At 33.4% G+C, this 25,608-nt stretch overlaps 2 protein-coding genes across 4 annotated transcripts; both read left to right on the top strand.

Moving 5' to 3' along the window:
* The first annotated feature begins 2,258 nt into the window (after positions 1–2,258).
* On the top strand, positions 2,259–7,226 carry LOC115967856 (ankyrin repeat-containing protein ITN1-like). 3 transcript variants are annotated; one of them, XM_031087011.1, is made up of 6 exons: positions 2,259–2,338; positions 2,419–2,541; positions 3,066–3,533; positions 5,479–5,625; positions 5,717–6,156; positions 6,587–7,226. In XM_031087011.1, exons 3-6 carry the CDS (start codon positions 3,326–3,328, stop codon positions 7,160–7,162), a joined length of 1,371 nt encoding a protein of 456 aa, XP_030942871.1. In that variant the 5' UTR covers positions 2,259–2,338; positions 2,419–2,541; positions 3,066–3,325; the 3' UTR covers positions 7,163–7,226. The 3 variants fall into 3 exon arrangements, with proteins under 3 accessions (XP_030942871.1, XP_030942869.1, XP_030942870.1); XM_031087009.1 differs by adding an exon at positions 2,757–2,828 and having other exon boundaries at positions 2,264–2,541; XM_031087010.1 differs by having other exon boundaries at positions 2,264–2,541; positions 3,113–3,533.
* Positions 7,227–19,285: 12,059 nt separating this feature from the next.
* LOC115966453 (ankyrin repeat-containing protein ITN1-like) lies at positions 19,286–23,947 on the top strand. Its single transcript, XM_031085687.1, has 6 exons — positions 19,286–19,366; positions 19,531–19,650; positions 20,941–21,504; positions 21,955–22,110; positions 22,571–23,004; positions 23,321–23,947. The coding sequence occupies exons 2-6, from the start codon at positions 19,533–19,535 to the stop codon at positions 23,945–23,947; spliced, it is 1,899 nt and encodes a 632-aa protein (XP_030941547.1). The 5' UTR covers positions 19,286–19,366; positions 19,531–19,532.
* The last annotated feature ends 1,661 nt before the right edge of the window (positions 23,948–25,608 follow it).

The following is a 25,608-nucleotide window of genomic DNA, read 5'->3' as shown; positions in this document are numbered from 1 at the left end:
TCTTGTCAATTTATTAAGAAAAGTGGATTTGCATGATCCTACTGGAAATTCCCAAATTATAACACGTTTTGTAAATTGCTAATCATCATGAAACTTGCATTTCCACCACCCCCATTAATTATGCTACTTACTGGGCTCTATCTCATCCCATTCTTTTACAAACTTTTTCAGAATAGGCAACGATCATTTTGAGACGGGTTTTGTGGCTAGTAGTAGTTAGACTAACTACTGGTGGAGGTTGAACTTTTGTGATAGAGATATTTAGATGATGTATATCCTAGAGTAGGCTCAACTCATTCTTTTGTATATTATAATGGTTATGACTTTTATTCCCACTGATGGGACAAGCTGATGATATGTAATTATATTTATTCAGATCTCCGTTCTTTTGTGGCCAATGATCCTTATAATTATTGCATAGAGTTTTGACTCACTTTGAGAGTATATTTAATGAAATTATTATGAATATCTTTGATGTTGGTACTTGGTATGGATTATTTGGATTGATTTATCAAAAAGGAAAAATACACAGGTACCGTTGAGTTTTCTGTAAAGTTGTGATTTACAACTATATTTTATGTTGGCTTTATTCCATGACAAAAAGTGTTGTAAGTGTATTAAATTATTTCCTTGTATTTTGTGGGATTTTATTGTATTGGGTTTAGTATTAAGTTGGTGAAGAATCGAGCATGAAATGAAGATCAGTGTAGTTTCGCGACTAGCTCTCAAGAAGTTCGTGAGAAAGGTTTCCTCAAAAAGGGCACGTGAGAAACACATGCTAGAAGCTGAAGAGTCAAGTACAAAGCTGTATTTTGCAAGTACTTCGTGAGATAGGCCATCTCGCGAGGTACCCGCGAAACTCTTTGCTTGGTAGATTTTTAGTGTGACTTTCTTACCTTTCACCCATATCATATATATTCTCATTACCCACAAAAGTAAGGAGAGACTATTCAGAAAGAAAACCCTAGATAGGTTTCTACAACACAACACACCCATCATTTTAGAGAGAGCTACTCATCCTTCAGTGAGAAATCATAGTAGTATTTTCTTCTTCCCTTTCCCATTGTCATACATTGAGAGAAAATTTGTACCCAAACACAATCCATACCTATTCAGAGTGTAGAGAGTGTTTTGGATCTTGGGAAGTTTTGGGGATTTGCTAAAAGAAGCCGGTGAAGCTTGGTAGATGCAATTGGGCAATATTGTGGGATCCAGAAAGTTAGAGAAGATATAACTCTGAGAAGTCCGTTGGTAACAGGAGTTTGGAGGGCTCAAGTACATTGGGTATGTTAGAGGGACCACAATTTGATTCCCTACAACCACTCTAAAAATAGGCCCGCGTGGTGTGATGTCGAAAGTTATAAAAGATTTGAATGTGTCTTCCTCATCACCAATTGGTTTTAAGGTGGAATGACACAACTCACGGTCCGATAAATGGTATCAGAGTTAAGATTACGGGTTCAAGTCATGGGAGTGTCATTGTGAGGGAGAGATTGTTGAGGGGACCACAATTTGACTCCCTACAATCACTCTAAAAACAGACCTGCGTGGTGTGATGTTGAAAGCCATAAAAGATTTGAGTGTGTCTTCTTCATCACCAATTAGTTTTGAGGTGAAATGACACACCTCACGGTTTGACAAGGTAGACTAGGCTTAGAGGGTTTCTTGTTATTTGTGTACTATAACTTTATTATCTAGTGGATCGATTTCGACTTGAAGGGTCGTGGAGAGGTTTTTCGTCGAGTTCTTCGGTTTCCTCTTCGATACTACGTCTTAATTTTATCTTATATTTGCATCTCTCTTCCTTACTCTTTAAACTTTCATTTTATTGTCAATTGTGGATGGATATGAATTAGAATAGTGTTATCGGTTCATTGCACATATTTACTCTTGTTCCGAACTTTGATTAAGTAAGAGTAAAAGCAATCTAGCCGTAATTTTTAATTTGGGGTCTGAACAAGCTCTCGTGTGTTTCACACAAATCTGAACTTTCAATTTCTTTTCTCATGTTTTGGACCCTTTTGAGTTTGGGGCGTAACATGTACTTTAATTAGTTGGCTTGATGAGTAAGACTAGCATAAAGTTGATTTTTAATTAGTGAATGGAATTCGAAAAATTGCCAAAGTTGATGCTCCACCGAGAGATGTAATTGGGATCGATTCTCTCTGTTCTTGGATGGTTTGAATAGAGATTCCCTAATCTGCTTTTGCGATAATGAAGCACAAATTGTCACACAGTTCATACTATACCGACATTTTCTCTCGTTTCGTAGCTACCTCAAGCCCTTTATACTCTCTTTCAGCCTCATAAGCTCCGAAATATTTTTGGAAAATTTGAGGTGAGTCCACAACTTGACCTCGGTTACCAAGAGACAAGTGTGCATTTTTTACTTATACAAAGTTCCTTCTTCAAATGCAGCTGTGTCAACAGAGAAACTGACACAATTAGAAGACATTGTTGTGGAACCGAGTTTGCAAAACCCAGACCATTTTCCTCAAGTTGAATGTCGTCCCACTTCCAAGACAGTTTTGCCACTTGACAGTAATTCTTTTTCCTCTGTTCTCTACATAAATTTCATCAAGATAGTTTTTTTTTTTTTGGCTTGGCCTGAAAATGTACTATCAGGGTTAAATTGTTATTAACAGTTAATCATGAAATAAATTTAAAAAAATTATATAACACAGTAGTATATGTATATATGTTTATAATTATATATACCTAGCAAATTATATATATTTATAACAATCTGCTTCCAGCGATTTATTTGACTCTGGATTCTGAGCTGCTCGGCGCTGCTCCACTATGAGTCTATGAGGAAAAATGTTAAGGTGGTACTTACTAGTTTGGTTCTTGATTTTCGCAGTTGGACTGCTGGTTTTTTATTTTTCTTCAAATTTTTTTTTTTAATTTTTTTTTTTTTTTTTTATGAATTTTCAGTTTTATATGATAACCAGATTGAAATAGAGACCAGTTCCCGATTTGTTTTGATGTTTGACAATTGGAGAATATTATAACTAAATAAATAAATTTTCAGTTCGTGATTCTTTGATAATTGAACCCCGCAGGAAAAAAGGGAAATGACTACCATGCCTTGCTTATTGCCACTCTTAAGGGTGAATGGGAAATTGCAAAGCAGTTCCTCGATAAAGATCGTGGACTGGTTCATGCTAGATTGACGAAAGGAGGGGACACAGTGATTCACGTAGCGGCTTTAGGACAATGCACATCTTTTGTGAAAGAACTAGTGGATTACTTGACCGTGGAAGAATTAGCCGTAGAAAATGCATCTAATGATGTAGCCCTTGGCAATGTTGCTGCATCTGGAATGGTTGAGCTTGCAAAGTTAATGGTAGCAAAGAATAATGAACTACCGATGTATCGCGGCGATCATGGATTGATACCATTTGGCACGGCAGCTGAAATTGGACACAAAGAAATGGCAAGATATCTCTACGGGGTGACTGGTTTCGATCATCTAGATGGAAAGGAACGCACTAGGCTCTTTTTTATCTGCCTTTCCAACGATCTGTACGGTATGACTAATGACTACACTCTTTAATGCTTCCAAATTTGTCTTTACAAAGTAAAACATGCTTCTTCTTATCTTGCTAGTGTTAATAATTTAAACTGATATAATGAGTCAAAATTTGATGACATTTTTAGAATTTGATTTAGGTCAACACATGACTAGGGGTTTTTTGTTGTGATAGGGAAATTCTTGATAAAATTTTTTCGTGAAAAACATGTACATTAATAAAAGGTAAGCAATAAACCTTATGGGTTTCGACAAAAACTATGTCTATATCCATGAAAAAAAAAAAAAAAAAAAAAAAAAAAAAAAAAAAAAAACCTCCTATCTACTAAATAAGATTTATATATAACCACACCCACAAACTCTACAAAGGCCATCAAATATAAGTTAACCAAAAGTCCCAATACATCGAAAGATGTATTGACACTAATACACTAGACAAAACTTAGTCTTCCAACCTTCTCACTAGATACCAAGATTTGTAATTTAACTTTTTTATATTTCTAATAGAGATGTCTATGGTTTAACAAAGGTTTTTTTTTTTTTTTTTTTTTTTTTCCCCTTTCTTTTTTCTTTTCGTATACAATATTACATGCAAGTGGTTTTCATAATATCTTCTTTTTTGTGGTGTACCAAGTTCGGTCCATCTCAGTCTATTTGGGTTTACTTCGGTCCATTTAGTCCACTTCTGTTTTATTTGGTCCATTTAGGCCCACTGCGGTCCATTTGGGGTCTAATTTGACCTTTTTAGTCCAATTTGTCCATTCGGTCCCTTCCATCCTATTGGAATACATTACTTATCACAAGTTATGGCTTTACATCACTTTATTATTACAATTTTTATTAATTTTTTTGAGTTATGTTTAATAATTATGGATTGGCATTCAGTTCATTTTGTTCCATTTGGTCCATTTCAGTCCATTTTGGTACACTTATCTAAAAGTGAGAAAAAAAAAAAAAAAGCTTTGGGTTGAGAGTACTAGCAATTATTTAAGTAATATCAATTGTAATTATATGATAAGTTTTAACTATCATGATAATCTCTTTAAGAAAATTAGAAATTTGAATAAATTTGAAAGTTAAAAATTATGTATTTGTAAAATTAAATAGAGAGATGAGAATTACATTTAGATTTTTTTTTTTTAATTTATAGGGAGTGCAAATTAATTTCAATAAAAAAAAGTAAATAATAAATTATACATTATACCACATTTTATAATGATTATAAATTCTCACGTATTGTGTGGATTTGTGACTAATTGGTATGAAATTAAACTAATACTATCATAACATTTTTAGATGTACTAGGGAAAAAACTTAGATACTGTTTCTTAAGTGCATCAAATTGGATCTTCCAATTAAAATAAAAGACACATGTGTTCATTGACCAATGTAGTATAATCAATATTATCTTTTCAATTGGGTTTCAGTATTTAATTCAATTAATAAAATTTCTTCTCATTAAATAAGAGATCTTGGGTCCGAACTCTTCATACACCAAAAATAAATTGATGTCGTTACCTGATAATAAATAACAATCATCATAAAACAACTGTCATAAATTAAAAAAACTATTATATATATAATATATTATCTTTCTAAGGAAGACCAAATTCAATATAATTATGTTTCTGAATTTAATATTGAAACGTAATACATTACATCTAACAAACTATACCTACGTTTTTTCCCACTCAATATATGGTCATATATTCCCATTCCCATAGTGATCACTTACAAGGATAAATTAGGGCTGAAACAACTCGTACTAAATTTGTAATAATGATTATATGAAATTTTGTTGGAAGTCAACAATTTTTGGATCACTCTGTCATTCTCTCTCCAGTGCATTTCTTATTTGGCTTGCTAGAAGTTTCATGCAACTTCACTTTAACATTTGGTACAATGATCTTTCCTTAATAAAAAAATTACCTGTCTATATATAGACTTAGCATTAGAGATACTGAAGAGATACCCCACAATGGCATATGAACGAGACGAGGAAGATAAGAAAACAGCTTTGCATGTGTTGGCTCAAAAGGACATTACTTTCAGCAATGGAAAAAACATTATGGAAGGATGCACCACCTCAAGTACGTTTTCGAAACCCAGTTCAATTCTCAGTGTATGTTTTGGTCTTTTATTTTTATTTTTATTGATTATAACCCAGATTCTAGATTTCAGATTTCAGAGCCTTCTTTAACCAAGATTCGAGTCCAAATTACTCGGCGCGTGAATTACTGGAAAGCCTCTGGAAGCAAATTCTGCAGTGTTCAAATGCTGAGGAGATTTCAGACCTAATAAGGATGCCTTCAGGAGTACTTTTTGATGCTGCAAAGTCAGGAAATGTTGAGTTTTTAGCTGTGCTTCTCCGCTCTTGTCCTGAACTTTTCTGGGAATGGGATGAAAAAAACCGAACCTTATTTCATGTTGCTATAATCTATAGACAAGTACATGTATTTAATTTAATATATAACTTAGGAACAGTTAGGGATTACATTATAGGATTTATTGTTAATGAGCGTAACAGCATGCTGCACTTAGCGGGAATGTTGCCAGCCACGGAAAGACTCGGTGCACTGCGAGCAAACCTTCAGATGCAGCGAGAGATACTGTGGTTTAAGGTATTTTAACCACTAAATCTGTCCTTTTCTATTTTTTTTCATGGAAAAATATTGTTTCACACTCTATAATATATATTTTGTAGAATAATCTAAATGTCCACTTCACAAAAACTTATGCTTACAGGTAATCATCGCACTAACAGTATGCAATAATAATTTAAATATAGTTCTAACATACACATAATGTGAAACAATCATATATAACCCACTTTCAGTACTCCTTTTTCATTTTCAATTCACAATGGCTTGTGGAAATAGATTTTCTTATTCATCAGTGTGAATGAATTATATTAACTTATTAAGTAGTAAATATTCTTAATGTTTAAGCAATTAGGCCATGTAAATCCATCGTATCTAGATGCGTTACTGAATATTCATTTTCTAGTTTCAATAAAATTCTCTGCTAACTTTGTCCCCCCTATCATTCTAGGAAGTGGAAAAGATTTCCCGGCCTTCTCATTTGAACATGAGAAATGGAAAGGGAATGACACCTAGAGAAGTTTTCAATGCTGAACATAAAGAACTCCTTAAAGTAGGTGAAAAAGCAATGAAGGAGACAGCCAATTCATGTATGCTTGTAGCAACTCTCATTTCTACAGTGGTGTTCGCAGCAGCTTTGTGTGTTCCTGGTGCCAGCAATCAGCTAAACACTCCATTTTTAACCAAAGAGGAGTGGTTTATGATTTTTGTTCTGTCAAATGCGTTATCGCTCTTTACATCTACAGCATCGATAGTACTTTCCATTCTTACTTCAAGCTATGCAGAAAGTGAATTTGTCAAGTCATTGCATGCAAGGTTGATGTTCGGACTCACAACACTCTTCATCTCAATAACAACTATGGTCTTGGCCTTTATTGCTGCAATCTTTTTGATCTTTGACTACAACTTGACAGGAGTTCCCTATGCCATTGTTTTGTTACATTTTAATCTTTGGGCTGATTTGATTCGCTCATATTACTGGTCTAAGTTTTTATTCCAGCCAAGCAAGTACAAAATTTTCGAGTGAGAATTTTGAATTGTACGAATGCTTTTAGTACGAATTAGTATATAGTATACATATATTTCATGGATCGCAACTGTATCATCCCATTAGTTGTATAATACTTGTATTGAGCAATATGCATGGACCACGAGAATTTCTTTGCTCTATGTATCTTATCATTAATAATGAAATAAAATCTAAAAACCTAAAATTCTAAAATATATAAAAATTTCAAAAAATAATAAACGACAAAATTAACCTCTATAACTTGTTCTGAATCCTCTAAAACTCATCTAGGAGTTTTCTATTCTATATTAAAAACTTCAAGGCCAAATTATAAAAAAAAAAAATACTAAAAATTTCGTTTATGGATTTCTTATAATATTTTTAAGAAAGAAGCTTGCTTTTATTAGATTAATTTTTTTATTTGTTTAATTATATATGAGATTTTATTTTATATATATATATATATATATATATTTATATGAATGAAATTTTACAAATACTGGTCGCAGACCTACATAATGCATCAAAAGATTTGTGATTTGTTTTTTAGTTGAGTGAAAAATGAAAATAGTATATGAAACTTATAAGTGTTAGTTCAAAAACTGTCTTAATTTTTTTTTTTTTGATTATTTTTAAATAAAGTATAGCTGATGCAATATATTAGATTTTATAAAGTAAGCTATCTATATTTGTTATTTGAAAGTGTTTTAAATTTTGTATTTTTTTTTCTTCAAAAAAACGCAATGCATTTTACATTCAATTACTCTATAAGGCAAGATATTTTGTAAATAATATAATGTGTTGTTGAAATTTGTTTATAGTGTTCCTTATCAATGTTTTATTTTCTATACATCTTGAATAACTTAAAGAGGAAGTAAATATAAGTAAATCCATCACTTGTATTAAAAAGAATAAAATAAAATGCATTAATAATGTGGGGTTATTTCCTGCCATTAGCAGTTTGTCCGCTTTGAGGAGCCAAGTCCGCACGGTTTTGTTCTTGGCCCTGAGTGTGGTGTTTGGGATTTTTGGGGTGCTTTGACCCTGTGACACCCTAGTCCCACATCCGTTGGAGATACGCCCCACCAATGCCTTATAAGCTCTTGGAGCATCAGCATGGTGTACCACTATCAGCACTGCAAATATTCATACTTGCAGAGGGCAAAGGCACAATCACATAGAGAGAAAAGAGTAGAGGGCAGAGGCAGAGAAAAGCTGAAAGGGAAGAGCCGGAGGCGCAACTCAAGCTTTGTGTGAAAGTTAAAGTGAAACTGAAAAAGTGTGGTATGTGTTTGTCACGTGAGGAACTGAGGAAGTTAAGGATATGTTTGGTAACTGTTTTTTCCCCTTATTTTCTATTTCCAAAAATAACTTTCTATTTTTGAGATTAAAAAACTTGTTTGGCAACCCAAAAAGGACAGAAAACAAAAGCTGTTCTCAAAATTCAATTTATAAAAGAAACTAAAAACATGTAAAAGACTGTTTTTAGTTTGTAATTTTCAAAAGTCAATGAATAAAGACATTTGATTTAATGAATCTATCTCATTTAATGAGTTAGTATTAGAGTTTAAATCCTAATAACAACATATTTTAGTATTTTCTTTTTTTTTTCAAAAAATTATCTTTTTAATTCCAACTAACTAAACATGTTTTTTATTTCAAAAATACAAAAAAAATTGTTTTTCTTTATATTCTCAAAAGAAAGTTTTTAAAAATAAAAAATAAAAATTATTACCAAACATAACCTAAACTTTGGCCTTTTTGTGGTTGGTCAATAGGGGTGTCCAACCAGACCCGTCAACCGACCCACCCGCCCAACCCGGCCGACCCGGACCGAGAACCGGCCGACCCGACGCCGGTGACGGTCGGCGGCGGATCTCTGCTCCCAAAACCCGAGACCGGCGGGTCGGTTGACGGGTTAAAGCATGGAAAACCGATTTTCAACCGACCCGACCAGAAAACGCACCAGAAATTGCTTTCTCCGTCGATTGAAGTAGTTCGCCGGTCTATTTCGTTCGATCTGTCGAGATCTCGTCGAGATCTGGCCTGATCTCTTCGAGATCTCGCTTGATCTCTTCGAGATCCACCGAGACCTCGTCGAGATCTCGCCGGATCTCTTCGAGATCGGGCCTGATCTAGTTGAGATCTGCTGAGATCTCTTCAAGATTCGGCCTAATCTCGTTGAGATCCGCCGAGATCTCTTCGAAATCCGGTCAATCAAGCAAAAATAAGCAGATTTTGGCAAAATCTGGTGACGATTCCCACAGTCCGAGCCCGACCGAAAACCGACCGGAAAACGACGACATCCGACCATCCGAACCTTTGCCTCGGCCGGGTCGGCGGCGGATCCAAATTTAGGAGACCCGAAATTACCGGGTCGGTTCCGGGTTGGGCACAAACCCGACCCGGACCGACCCGTGGACAGTCCTATTGGTCAATTGTCACATTTCACACTTTCACACGTATGTGAGTCTGTGACTTTGGCTTTGGAGTTGCACTACGGTTGGTCAAATGACTCAAATTGTATGAGTTGCACTACACGTTTGTGGTTTTTTTTTTTTTTAAATGGTTGTCTTGTCTGAGTTGTCTCATTCTCATGATGTCTGTGAAGCTTAGCTCTTTGTGAAGCTCAAATAGTGCCATTGACTTGTCTTGGCAATTGTTTATATAATTATATTAATAATCTATTGACTATAAGTTCTTTTACTTTGTGCTCCATGCACCTGGTATTATGAGTATTGAAATGGTCTTAGCTCTTGAATATTCAGACAATAAAAATAAAGATAAAAAAAGTAAAAATAAAAATAAAAAACATTGAAACAGTAATAAATTCCATAGGTTGTAATTTAAATATTTTTTTAATAAGTTTTTTTTAACAGGTTGGGATATGGGCTATCCGGGTAGAGTTGGATTGACCCGTAAAAATTCAGGTTAGATCATGAGTTAACTCATTTTTACTTCGAGTCAAAAAAAATTGAGTTCTGATAATGTATTTTTCGGATCGGATCGGATCAAAAAATTATCACCCATTTTACTATGTTTACCTTTATGTGGGACCAATTGACTGAGCATTGTGTCCGCTCACAGTTAGGCTACTCGCGTGATGGAAGAACCCTAGATCCATTTCACCTCTTTTATTCCCTGCGTCCATCTAATTTTTTTTTCACCCCATTTTTTTGTGCACCATGGATGATCCAGATATAAATGGCATTAAACACTCATATGTTCACCTTTTTTTAAAATCTATTTTGTCAATTTGTAAAACATTTCCCCAAATTGCTATATATTTTATACAGTTCAAACCAATCGGTTCCCACCCTTCTTGTGCAAAAACTTGACAAACAATGGTTCGAGTTTAAACATACCAAACATATCTGCACTTCTAGATTTTGGGAATAAAGCTACCCGGCCAAACATCCACATAAGTAACTCAGAAAACAGAAATAAAATAAAATAAAATAAAATAAATAAATGGAAACCCAGCACCCAAACCGACACATCAAGGAAGAGAACATCCACATAAGAAACTGAGAATAAGAGAACAAAAGGGAAAAAAAGAAAAAAGAAAAAAAAAAAAAAGGAACCCAGCACCCAAACCGACAGATCAAGGAAGAGAGGGTGTGGATCTACTTTGTGGACCACCGTTGGTGCTTGACCTGTACTCCTGCTTGACCGCCGTTCAACTGGCCCACCGTTCGATGAAGGAGATCAACAGTGATGAGGGAGCAGTGGGTACGGATCACATGCTCGAGGGTTATGGTCAAAATCTCGTCGTCGTCGTCGCCAGTCTGAGCTGTGGCCGAAGAGGTCTCTGTGCGCTGCTCTAGGAATGGAGAAAAGCAATGGGAAGGAAGAGTTCCTCTGTTGCTTTTTGGTGTGAAGGGAAAAGGAGACCCAGATTTGACAAAGGTCTGACCGTGGGCCCGTGTTGTGAGTTAATTTACAAAAATATCACTATCACACCGTTTTCATAACTCAAAAATACCTTTTAGTTTCCAATTTTTTAACTCATTGCTTATTTGGTGAGAATTTAGCTGTGGAAACATGTTCTGATAACACATTCTAACAAATCTTACCTTCGTGGGGTTTATTATTTTTGAGTGATGAGTGATAAAAATAAAGTTATGAGTGATAGATTCCAAAATCACCCATTATTCTCCCAAATCACTGTTTTTATCTTAGACTTTTTAAATTGTGAATATTTTCGCATTCATTATGAATATGTGTATAAAATAATTGATATAAACAAGTGTGTAATGATGTTTTATCTAGTGTATATACAGAACGGTAACAAACGAACAAACAAAATAGTTGCATAAACGCTGGTCATGATTCAACTTTCTTCCCTATAAAAAAAAATAAAAAATAAAAAATTCAACTTTTTTAGTCGTTGCGAGTCTCCTATATTGTCGATCACACTGACACATAATCACCTTCACCATACCTTCCTTCAGAGAACTCGGTGTAAATGTTGAATCTAGCCTGTTGATATGCTTGCGCTATAGCTGCTGCTTTACTTAAAACTGGATGATATAATAAGTTAAATACTCCACCTCTTGTCTGCCTCCTCAAGCAAAGGAGGGCTTTGATTTACAGAAGGAGCAGGAAAGTGATATTTATCTTTGGACACAGAAAATTGGTGCAAGTAATCTCCATCATAAGAACCATTTGGTTCATATTCGTTTAAATCAAAGGTTCTGTCTGGAAATGATTGAAAGCCCGGAACATCCTCCTTATTATAAGAATTTCCAGGCCAATCTTGAGGAAATTGAAGATGCATTGATTCAGCTGTAGGAGAAAGTTGATTATTACCTTTCTTTGGAAATAAGAGCCGGGAAATTTTTTCTTTGTCTTGATAACTGGCTGGGTGATGTGGTCGTGAGAAAAGGGAAAATTTCTCGGCACTTGTTTCAGTGTTTGTTGAATTCATGTAACTCAAATCAGAATCAGAACTGGATCTAACTGAAGGGAAATATGATTGTATAGTTGAAGGAGGTATAGAATATTTAGGATTGCTATCATCACTAAATAAACTATCAGAATCAGATCTTGTTGGTGGGAAGATTGACTCTATGGAGGGATGAAAATTTGGAACAGTTTTGCTTATGACTAAATTATTAGGCTGATCAGACTGCTTGGTTTTAGAGTGGAAGACACCCAAAGAAGATGAAAAATCTGTAGTTCTTTTATCATTTTCGGAACTGTTTGTTTCGGACTTTGTTGGTGGGAAGATTGATGGTATAAGAGAAGAGAAACGCTGATATGTTTCATTAGAAGCTGAACTACCAGACCGAGAATTGGCTGCTGGGAATAATGAATGCACTGGCGGAGCTGAATGTGGAACTCTTTCTGGACTATGTGGTCTACTAGGCGGAGACCTGGCTGGTGGGAATAAGGAGGATATGCAAAGAGAAAAGTGTGGAACTCTCTCTTCACTAGCTAAACTACCTGACTGAGACTTGCTTGGTGGAGCAATTGTTTCCATCAAATATTTGACCGTTTGAATGTTGAAGAGTGTGCTTTATTGAAATTGTGTCACCATGAAGCTCATCAAGTTCTCAGCTTATTTTCTTGCACTCCAATTCTCCACCATATAAGAGGAACCATGATAGACAAGTCTTCAAATCTGAAACAAAAATGTTTAACTTATTTGAATATTAATGTTCTACTTGAGGTTTTGGAAGGATCCATTGGAAGATGAACTATTTATAATTAATCACACCTAACTGTCCAAACGCTTCACAAGTTAGTTGATCTAATAGGAAACTTCCTTAATATAACATGGTAAGTTACCTTGTATTATCGTTATGATTAGTATTATTTTGACCTTGCAATCTTTTTGTTTTTTTTTTTTGTATAAGAATAATACTTTTAACCATGTAATTGACATAGTCGTCTGACGCGTTTGTACATTTATTAATTTAGAAGAACTAAAATAATTTCACTAGAATTCTGTCATTGAATATTGAATCCTGTCTAAGAAAGGAAAGGTTCTAGAAAGAGCGTCCAAGAACTTCTTAAAATATAAGTTCTTGTGTTAGGGTTTGGTAGAGAGAAAGTTGGAAAGGATTTCGAAGCAACCTCTGGGCAACTTCTAAATTTCGAAGAAAAGAGGATGGAATATGAAGCCATGTATAAAACGACAAAGACTATAGATTTTCTTTTTCTAATTTTCTTGAAGTTTTGTTTAGAAACAATGCATGACTCCCATGGGACCACCTGGGGTGGTGATAGGCTCATTGGCTAGGATGTAGCCAAATTCCGGAGGCTTCAGTTTATAGATTTTCTCAGTATTATGGATACAAAGTGGAATAGTCTGATAAAAGGGTGGGACACCACTTTCTTACATTTAAAGAAAAAGAGTATGATGAGTTGTTATGAGATTTTATGAATTATACATATATTCATAATAAATGTCTATTTAAAAATAGTTTATTGAGACTTTATGAATTATATATATATTCATATTAAATGTCTGTTTAGAAATAATTTATTTAATTTTTTTGTTGAAAATTTTTTGTTGAAAGTGTGCTAATTTATACTTGTACCTTGAAATTTTTGAAAAAAAGTGAGAAAATATGGAAAAAATTGAAATTTTAAAAAACTGTTTAAAGCTTTATGCCAAACTTATTCTAAATATATGCGCTGTTATTAAATTGTGACATAACATGGATAGAGTTGAAACAGGGGAAGCTTTGATATCAAATTCTTGTAAGTGCATTGCAGGAGCCACGTTGAGATAGAGACTGAGAGGAGCCATGGCCTCCCAAAATTTTCAAAATAATGCTACTTCTATAGTATTTTTACAATAATTTTATAACAAAATTTATATGATAATTTGTTATAAGTTCTTATTTATGCTCATCACTAACATTGTTTTCTATCAATCACTAACAGTTTACACTTATACTTAAAATTTATTGTGAAAATGTTACATTGCTATTTTAATTACTTTATGATAGGTAAGTAACACTTCTTGGAACTCTAAAACTTTTAGTGCCTGAATTGAATTTCTTACTTTTTAATATTGACTATTTAACTAATTTATAAAAAGAGACTAATATTTGTAAAGTTGAAGTACAATTGCAAAGACTCCAAGCATTCGTTTACGGAATAAACTAAATTAAAACGTAAAATTAATATTTTTCCTTTTTACTCTTTATATATATATATATAATCAACAGAATTTTTACTATTAAATTTTCAAGTTTGTATGTTTAGGGCCCGTTTAGTAAGAGATTTCTAGTAACGTTATTGTTGTTTTGTGGAAATATGTATGAGTAAAAAAGTATGTGAAAATACATGTAATATTGTTTAAACACTAAAAAATGTTGTTTAAATAACAATGATGAACACCCCTTAGAGTTAAAACAGAATCTCCTAACATTACACACTTTGATGTTGATCATTTTATAATAAGACCAATTTAAAAACTAATGTGTATCTAGCTAAAACGTCGATAAATTAGAGTTCTATCTTACCATTTCTTTGGGTACTTTCAAAACTAAATCACATCTTTAGATAACCCAAACAAAAAAAAAAAAAGAAAAAAGAAAAAAAAAGAGAGATCTCTCATCAAGACATGGTGGTTACCACCACACTTAAAGCACTTGACTCCTTGTAACTGTGGCTATTTATCACTCTTGCCCTTAAAATCCTTTTTGCCTTTAAATTTAGCATCTGTTTGGATAGTACTGAGAATGTGTATTTTTGCGTTTTGTTGAAAAATGGTGGGTCCTACGGCATTGTTCATGGACTCACAAAAGTCATCTAAACATAGATTTTAATATAAATTTGGATCCCACAGCATTATTCACATATTTAGAAATTATTTTGTTACAGTGTTTCAATTTTCAGTGATAAACGTTATCCAAACAGATCCTCAATAGAATCTTCTCTCAAAGAAAAGTGAATTTGGAGTGTGTAGAGGCAAGAAGGCAACAAAGATATCTCTCTCAAGGTTCTTAGTAGTCTCTCAATCATTTACCAAGATGAGGGTTATATTTTTCGTTCTTATTCTAGTAACAATTGTGGGTTAGTTGACTACAAGAATAATTAGGAATAACAGAAATTGATTTCTTGGGCAAACTTGCTTGACCAAGTTTCTGGTGAATTTTTCTATGTAACAAAAATTCAAATTCTGACTGCTTCGGTCATAATCGAGATTCATGTTTCAGCACTTTGAACTCTTTTGTTCTGAACTCGATACATTACAATTGAAATGAAACTCAATAAAATAAAATATGCAATTACAATTGAAAATATTTTGACACAGAATTTTGCTAACACAAAATATATTAACAGAAATAATGGATAACTAGGAGCGATGTGAAAAAGGAGAAAGGAGAAAGGTGTGTAAGGATGTGATGATATTATGCTTCTACTTAACAGAGTCTGTATGTCCCTCACGTTTGGGGTCTGCCTAATTCCTATGCTTATATAATGTTGTAAGAGCCACCATAAGACCTGTTGGCTAGTGAGGAAGATTTACTGTAGCTGCTGGATATTAACACAGATTTGCTTTGAGCGATGAACTCTCTCAAACTGTTTAGGACAACAAGTATTAAATGGTGATTGACTCTAATCTAACTTTCAGCAATAAAAATAAAAAATAACGGTGATTGTCTCTAATAATCTATATTATTAGAAAGTGGGATTGTGTTTGTGAGTTGTGACTTTGTGTTTGCTGAGCAGATATGTGAAATTCCTAAGGCTTCATGGGCATTACAAGTTGCACCCATCAAGGATTCATGGGTCTCACAAATTTTCCAAGCCCATTTGAGATAATTTCATGGAGCCCAAATTCAGTGTGAAATGTTTCTTTGCCCTTCAATCCACTTCTCCTAATTTCTCTTCTTAATTGATTCAAATCTTTTTACATGGGCTCGGTCCACTTTGTGAAAGGATAAAAGGGTAGCTTGGATCTAGGCCCAATTGAGGATCCTTAATTACCTTATGTTGGATTTTGTGAGCCCAGATTTGTCAGTTTTGTGAGGCTAGCTCTTGTTGATGTTGGACCATCTGTGAGTGATTTTTGTTGGGCCTTGGTTCTCTTCTAAGTTGTTGCGAAATTGCCCTTAACACTATTAATTCACTATTCACATGTCCTTGCTGTTGCGATAATGATTGATTCATCATACAGTTTTTTTGTTTTTTTAATTTTTTTAATGCTGAATTGATTCTTGAATCAATTTGCTTTATATCCTAAAATGGAATAAGAGAAAGTGTGCTTTTGATGTTGAACATATACTTGCGTTGGTTTAATTAGTAAAATCAGCATAAAGTGGAATCTGATTTTTATTTGAGGAATGGGATTCTAAAAATTGCGGAATCTGATACTTGACCAAGACTTTGGTGTAATTGGAATCCATACAATTGTTGGAAAGTTTTGAGAAGGCATTGCATTCCTTTTGCAGTGGTATAAAACACAAACAGTCACACTATTTCATACCAACCACCTTCCTAGTTTCTTAGCTCCTTATACTCTCTTTTCTATTCCAAATGCTCGGCGATATTTTTGAGAAATCTCAGCAGAGTAAGCCCACTCTTTGAGTTTGCTTGCCAAAGGCCGTTTAGTTGGAGGTAAACTGGAGAGATGGAAAATAGAAAAGAGAAAATGGCTTTTGGAATTGTTTGATAAAAGTGGAAAACATGAGGGATTTTGGTGGAGCCGATGCATTTTCTTTCTGAGCTCACCCAAAAAAAAAAAAAAAAAATCTCTTCGAATTAGAATGTTTTCAGAAGAGAAAATGGGAAGGGGAGGGGTAGATGAGAAATTACCAAATATGCCCCTCCTCCACTGTGTTTGTGTTATACAGTATACATTATGTTCCTTTTCCTTTATTTTTCTAATCAATGGTTTTTGTGTTTTCTTTCGTTTATCAAACAATAACTTTTTTTCCACCCCCTACAACATGTTTTCTTTCTTTTATCAACGAGAGGCTCTATTTTATTATTTTTTTTTTAATCAAGTCTGAACGGTGGTTTTTGTGTTTAATCAAGTCTCAAATGATGGCCAGCTCTGTAATTGTCATATAGAAACAATATAATATAATGTAATGTAATGTAATGTAATGATAAAAAAAATAAAAATTATTTTTTATATTATGTAATAGAGTTATAAGAGTAAATTTATATAAATTACATTTTCTATCCTCTTTTTTTTACTTTTTCCTAATCAAACATAAGAGTTTTTCATCCCACCATTTTTCCATCCCTCCAACCAAACACACATGAGGAAAACTAAATTTTTTCTATCCTCTCACTTTTCTATCATTTGTTATGGTCCTAGTGTCTCACATAGATTAAGTGTAAACTTAACCATGTGTTTATAAGTTCTTGAACACCCTCCCCTTGCAAGCAAGTTTTCAAGGATGAGTTCTACCCATGAGTTTGTAACATTTGGTATTAGAGTCAACCACCACGTCAAGTAATCAAACGTAGCTCATTGAGTATGAGATCAAATGAGTTGCGATTTTGTGGTCGGATCTCGGAGGGGGCAACCTAGAGGCTAGATTAAAATAACTAATAAGTGAGTGAGCCGCCAAAAAAAGAAAATGCTACAATCAAGTCAATGTTGTTAGAGTGAGTCGTCGTGGACGTCCGCTGCATAGCATAGTGGTATGTTACGATCCTAGTGTCCTGCATGGATTAAGTGTAAGTTTAACCATATATTTATAACCTTTTAAGCACCCTCCCCTTGCAAATCGATTTTCAAGGGTGAGTTCTACCTATGAGTTTGTAACATTCTCCCATCATTTTCTATCCTCCCAAGTGTGTATTTTTATTCATAATAATCCCTTCTTTAAATGTAGCTATGTCAATAGAGAAACTATCATGATTTGTTGGCATTTTTATTTTTTCTAGACATGTTTGCTTTGGAGCTTGACTGATAGTCTCTTAAGCTCCAAAACCTAGTTCTGATGTCTTGAATGCCAACAATGAAATTTTTTTAACTCCAACAGGGAAGTTTTTGAACATCTTGTGGGAATTAGATCTCCTCCCATTTAAATTCCCAAATTCTATCCAATATTTAGCTAGATGTAAAATAGGTGGAAATTTTTTTTAATTTTGTGTGTTTAATATGAATTTTTTAAATATCACATGTCTTACATCGGGATTAAGATTGAAAAAAATTGGAGAATTTAAGTAAGATGGATCCTTTCAAACTTTGTGAGGCTTGTGGGTTTCCAAAGATCAAACTCAACAACCTAGCCATTGAGTTCTTTGACTCAGGAGACCAAGGCTACTCGACTCCAAGGAACCTTACTAAACTAAGGAGCCCCATTAATTTGATTATTTTTATTGGAAGGGGAGAGGGGAGGTGACCCTAGCTCTTATTTTTCCAATATATATATGTCCATTTTAGAGTTCATTGTAACCAGGGTCAGCTTGATGCATTTGAAGGCTTTAGGTGAAAACTGAATTGTGACATTTTATATATTTAAAGATGACTTTTTAAAAAAAATAAATAAATATTATTTAAACTCTATTATCTTGTTTTAGATGCAAAATTACTAATTAACTACATTTTTTTTTATTAAGCTTATAGACACAAAAAAAAAAAAAAAAAAAATTGACAAACTTTTCACACCAGTTGATGTGATAGCTTGATAGTGATAACTGATAAATAAAAATGTGATGTTAGTTGTGAATCTATTGATTAAAATTCGGGAGACTTTTAATTTCTACTTCAGGGCCTTAGGCGACCGCCTTATTCGCCTATAGCATATAGCCGGCCGTAATTGTAACACAATTGAGAATGCCATCGGAAACGTAAAAAGGTCAAGCTGAATCATATAATTCTCGTGTCCTCTCCTTCTCTTTTATGTTCGCGCTTCTTCTCTTGATTCTCTACAATAATTTCTCTTTAATTTCATCATTAAAGAAACTTCACTTTCGTTGTTTTACATGCACTTTAGTTGGCTTGATGATTACGACTGGAATAAAGTTGAGCTTGATTTTTATTTAGTGAATGGGATTCAAAATTTTGCTGGAGTTGGTGCTCTACGGTGTGTAGAAATTTGGATCGATTCTCTGTTTTTTGGAATGAACGGTTTGGATAGATATTCCATAATTTCCTTTTACGATAATATAAACCACAAACTGTCACACTCTAGTCCATAACCATACCAACCATTTCTCTCGTTTCTTAGCTACCTCAAGCCCTTTTTGCTCTCTTTTCTGCCTCAAAAGCTCAGCAATATTTTTGGAAAATTTCGGGTGAGTCCACAACTTGACTTCAATTGTAGTTCAACTAGCACTTTATGATAATTTTAATGCAGATGTCAACAATTTAAACCCCCTTCCTCATTATTGTAACTATCAAATTATTAAAAACCTAAGTGTCCATTTTTAATTATATGGAGTTCATTCCTCAAATGCAGCCATGATGACAGAGAAAAAGGAACAATTAGTAGATATTGTTGTGCAACCAAGTCTGCCAACCTCAGATCGTTTTTCGCGGGATGAATTTCCCACATCCAAGACAGATTTGGAACTTGACAGTAATTCTTTCTCCTTTGTCTCAATATAAATTTCATCAATGTACTTTTCCCCCCTTTGTTTCTGGGCTGAAAATGTAATGTTTGGGTTAAACTATGAGTAGGGAACGAGCAAGGCAATAGCTTAGAACCCAACTGAAGACACGAGCAACAACAAAAAACGTCCGGGTTAAGTTGCAATATTATGCGTAACTTTTTAAAACTTCACATTTTTTTTTTTTCACCTTTTCAAAGTACGAGTATATTTTAGCATACTTTCAGTAATAAGTACTTAGCAAAAAGTTAAATAAACTGTTCCTAGATGTACAACCCAAATACAACAACAACAAAATACTCAACAAGAATAATAATTATAATAATCATAAAAATAAATTTTTTACAAATTCAGTTTTATAATAAAGTTCCATTCAAACAGGAAAATGCACAATCTAGAAACGATGAAATAAACTGTAAATGATTTTTCTTTGTGTTAATAAAGTTCCATTTAATGAAGAATTCATTTATATAACAATTGGAATTTTTTAGTTGTTCAATTATATATTTAAAATTTAAATTTATATCAAATAAAAATGATATTGATTTACATGGATTAAAGGGATTTTCCAATTCCCAAAACTTTGAGGATTGTCTCCATTGGTATGAATTCATTTCATGGTTTAGAGTAGATGAATGATTTAAATTGACACCCTTTTCCAAAATAAATGGATTCATATAATGTTTTCCAAATGACTCTCTCTCTCTCTCTCTCTCTCTCTCTCTCTCTCTCCATATATATATATATATATATATATGGACACCGTTGGATTATATATATATATTTTTTATCCTTTATACTTATAAAATTTTAAAAAAAAATTAAAGATCAATAATTATGTCATTAATAAGTTGTTTAAATTGCAAGTTATTATAATTTAAAATTATAATTTATACATAAAATATAAACTTATAGATTATATAGTAAATAACATCTTATTAACACAAAATTTCATACGTGTATTAAGAGTATAAAGAATATGTAATTCTTTTTTTTTTTTTTTGAGAAAGAAAGAATATGTAATTCAATGGTTAGATTTTCAAAATATGTAGTAGTATTTATTTTATTGAATAAGGTTGTAATTTAAGGCTATAATCAATTTTGTAATTAAACTTTGTTATATATATATATATATATATATATAGTTAATTTCCAAATAAATTTATATGCAATGATATTGACTTATGTGATTTATATGGATTAAACGGAAAACACCAATTGTAAATACTTTAATCTCTAATATCTTTAAAATTCTGCAGGGAAAAAAAGAGATGACTGCCGGGCCTTGTGTCTAGCTGCACTTAAGGGTGACTGGGAAATTGCAAGAAGCTTCTTGGATAAGGATCGTGGCATGCTTCATGCTAGATTAACAAAAGGGCAGGACACAGTGCTTCACATAGCCGTTACTGCCAAGAACAAAAATTTTATAAAAGCACTGGTGGAATATGTGACTGTGGAAGAACTTGCTATTGAAAATATAAATAAAGACACAGGCCTTAGTATTGCTGCTGTATCTGGAGAGGTTGATATTGCAGAGTTAATGATAGCAAAAAATAATACACTCACAATGATCCGTGGTACTAGGCAATTGATACCGTTTGGCATGGCAGCTGAAGCTGGACACAATGAAATGGCAGGATATCTCTACTCAAAAACTGAGTTTGACCGCCTAGATTGTTGTGAACGCATTAAGCTATTTTTTATTATCCTTAACAGCGATCTGTACGTTATGATACTTTCCTTCGTACTCCCAAATTTGAATTTACAAATTACAGTTCTGATAAACATGTTACGTACTTTCTATCTTGCTTTTGTATCAGATAGTAATTTTTAGTATAGAATATCCCAATATTTTCTGGAACTTTTAAAATTTTAGATACAATCTATGTTAGAATAAATTGCCAATCCCAGATTTGCTTCCAATGACAAATTAACTACGTCTGCACTAACTCATATACTAAATTTCAAAAATGATACTTGATCTTTCGTTGGAAGTCTTCAAGTCTGGACAAGCTCCTTGCTGCCTCTGTGTGTGTGTGGTAAGTGTAGGAGGTAAAGCATATTTTTTTCAAAAATTCAAAGCATGTTAATGTGACAAATTTTTAATGGTAAATAAAAAAGTAATGTCAATAAGAGATCCAGATGAAAACTTGTAAAAGCTTGCAAACTCAACAAATGTAACAAATGTAATCAAATTTTGTGTGTGTATTAATTACGCCTACAAATAATCAAAGTTTCTGACTATATATTGGAAATTACTTTTCCATTTATAGATATAGCATTGGATATACTGGAAAAATATCCAACAATGGCTTATGCACGAGATGAGAATAATGATGGGAAAACAGCTTTGCATGTGCTGGCTCAAAAGGCCCCAGACATTTCAAGCAGCAGTTGGCTAAGGATCAAGGCAAAAGACACCAGCTTAAGTACTTTTTTCTAAACCCTGTCTCACAATAGATACGTGTTCATTTAGATTGCAGCTTTTTATTGATAGTTTATTTGTTTAAAGTTGGCTAAAATATAATTGTTCTTTAAAAAAGTGAGAATTTAAAAAACTATATATATAAACAATTAAGCTTAAAAAAAAAAAAAAAAAGACTAAAAGAAAAGAGTAATACCAAATAATCATTAGTGTTTAGTATACCGTACTATAATATGTTCCCAAGGCAACATAACAATTTTTACTAGTTAGTGTTATATAGTTTTTATTTAGACAAATTGAAATTTTCATTAGCATTCGAACAAGTTTGTGGAAGAACCTGCTTATATGAATGATATCTGTAATTAAATGCTTTCATTATATGAAGAACAAGTTTGTTGCTTCCCGTTTCTCTTATATAGAGATCATTTTTTCCCCTGATTGATACTTTAATTCCCTACTTCTAGAGTTCCAAGGCTTCTATAAGGAAGGATCATTGCCAATATCGGCTTGTAAATTACTTGAAATGATTTGGAAGCAAGTTCTGGAGCGATCAGATGAGGAAATTTCAAACCTAATACGGAGGCCTTCAGGAGTACTTTTTGATGCTGCAATGTCAGGAAATGTTGAGTTTTTAGCTTTGCTTCTTTGCAAGTATCCTGATCTTTTATGGGAAGTTAATGACAAAGCGCAAAGCGTATTTCATGTTGCTGTTTTGCATCGTCAAGTACACGTGTTCAATCTAATAGAAAACATAGCAGCAGTTAAGGATTACATAGTAGGAAATATTGATGATGACGAAAACAACATGCTGCACTTAGCTGGACTGTTGCCACAAGTGGAAAGACTTGGTGCCCCACGAGCAAACCTTCAGATGCAACGAGAGCTATTGTGGTTTAAGGTATTCCGTACCACTAGATCTTCTTCTTTCCAAACATTAAAGATATCATTTTCAATTTACCATAACATGTGGAAGTTCAAGTTCTTGTTTTTTGAATCTAACAGTATAGAAAGCATCATGTCATGTAAACTTTTAAATGATACAAAATGCATTTTTAATTTTTTATAATTAAATTAGAACTATAAAATAGATCCATTTCAAATGGGAAATGTCTTTATATTATTTAAAACTTTCATCATAGATATGTCATGTAATATTCATTTTCCTGTTTTAATATAATTCCCTACGTAACTTTTCACAATGTGCATCATTCTAGGCAGTGGAAAAGATTTCCCGACCTTTTCATATGTCTATGAAAAATTCAGAAGGAATGACACCCAGAGAAGTATTCAATAAGACACATAGAGAATTACTTAAAGTAGGTGAAGAAGCAATGAAGGAGACAGCCAATTCATGTATGCTTGTGGCAACACTCATTTCTACAGTGGTCTTCGCTGCAGCTCTCACTGTTCCTGGTGCCAGCAATAACATATCAAATACTCCTTTTTTTAGCAAAGAGCAGTGGTTTATGATTTTTATCCTTTCAAATGCAGTTTCACTCTTCACCTCTGCAGCATCAATAGTGTTGTTACTGTCCATTCTCACTTCAAGCTATGCACAAAATGAGTTTGTGTATTCATTGCATGCAAGATTGATGTTCGGGCTCACAACACTCTTCATCTCTATTACGACCATGGTATTAGCCTTTATTGCTGCCATCTTTTTGATCTTTAACTACAAGTTGGAATGGGTTCCATATGCCATTGCTTCACTTGCCTGTGCTCCCGTGATTTTGTTTCTTGTGTTACATTCTAATCTTTGGGCTGATTTGATCCGCTCATATTACTGGTCCAAGTTTTTATTCCAGCCAAGCAAATACCGAATTTTCGAGTTAGAATTTTGAATTTTAAGAGTACTTATAGTACTATATTTTGTGATTCCCAATTGTATCATTCCATTAGTTGTGTAATACTTGTATTGAGCAATATGCATGGACTACGTTAAGTTCTTTCCTCAATCAATGCTTATCGTCGTTAGTTGTTGCTCAATGTGAAATACAAAACCAGTATAGCAAATAATGAAATAAAACCTAAAATTCTAAAATTTAAAAAAATTATCGAATAGTAATACTGAAAAAATTAACCTCGGTATTTTGTTCCGAATCATACAAAACTCATCCAGGATTTTTCAGTTGGAAATTAAAATCTTCTAGGCACAATAAAATGATATTTCTAATACTTCAATAACTTGATCCAGTCCTCAAAAATATATCATTCAAGGGCATAACTTGAAATTACTTTGTATGTTTTTAGACCCCTTAAAACACAACCAGATTAACTTAGTTAATTAGCCAAGTAATTACTTAGTCAAATTATTAAATCTAGGTTAACACAAATATATCATATCATTGTAAAGTGCGGAAAATAAATAACACAACGATATAATAACCTAGGAAAACCAAACGGGTAAAAAACCTGGGGAGGATTTAACCTAACTATCTTCAAGATAAAACAAATCCACTATGAAAGAATTGAAATTTACACAATAGCGACTTAGACTACTAACGTCCTATTGCTACCTCAAGTAGGAAACTTACTACCACGACCACGTGACAGCTCCAAGTCCACAGATTACTTCTTTCTTGGATTCACAACAAGTACAAGCACTCCCGCTTGTGTATCTTTAAGCTCTTGAAAATAGCAACTGAATTGATCACCAAACTCTTAACATCAATCTTGATATTGAAAACCCTAAGTGTGTATAAAGACAAACACCTCTAGATTTCACAAGAGATTCACACACACAACATAAAGAGCCACCTCAAAACGTGGTTAGGGTTTTTCCTTTTATACTTAAGGAAAAACATAAAACTCTACACGTCAAACAGGCTTAGGCTGAATTGGAAAATTCTGCAGAAAAACAATCTGCACGAGTTTCAATCAATCGAGTCTAATTTTCGATTGATCGAGCCAGACAGATTTACACAGTAAATCCTGCAGTACACTCGATTCCAACTTTACACAAAAACATACTTTGAGCAAGTCTAAAATAAGACTAAACGTTTTGATCATTGTTTGCCAACATTACAAAATGAAGTTCTAATACATTTAAACCTAAAATCTTAGAACCCAACATACTTATCTTTGGCCATCAACAAATATGCAAATTGCAATTGCCACAAATTGAGTTTGATACCAAAACAAAAACTAGAGGTTTTATTATTAAATGTTAAATAGTGCTTTAAATGGGGCTAAGGAATAAATTTTAAAATATTGAAATCCTAATATAAAATTATTTAACTCTTCAGATCAACTTCCTTTGGAGTTGCACGTTCAACCAAAAAAAAAGGAGATGTAAACAAATATAATGAAGAGATTAACCGTTTGAACTTTAAAGCAATGGCAGAGCCAAGAATATTTGGCTTTCATGAGGAGGGGATGGAGGGCAATTGCCCCCCTCAAACAAGGATTGTGCAGAATGAATGTGATGGAGAATTTGAATGGACATATTAATGATACAAATCAGTTTAAGAACAGCTTATTTAGTTGAAACTGAAATTTTTTT

This window comes from Quercus lobata, chromosome 11 (genome assembly GCF_001633185.2).
Source record: "Quercus lobata isolate SW786 chromosome 11, ValleyOak3.0 Primary Assembly, whole genome shotgun sequence".
Taxonomy (NCBI): Eukaryota; Viridiplantae; Streptophyta; class Magnoliopsida; order Fagales; family Fagaceae; genus Quercus; species Quercus lobata.
Note: the sequence above shows the minus strand (reverse complement) of the source record. Positions and strands in the feature narration are given on the sequence as shown.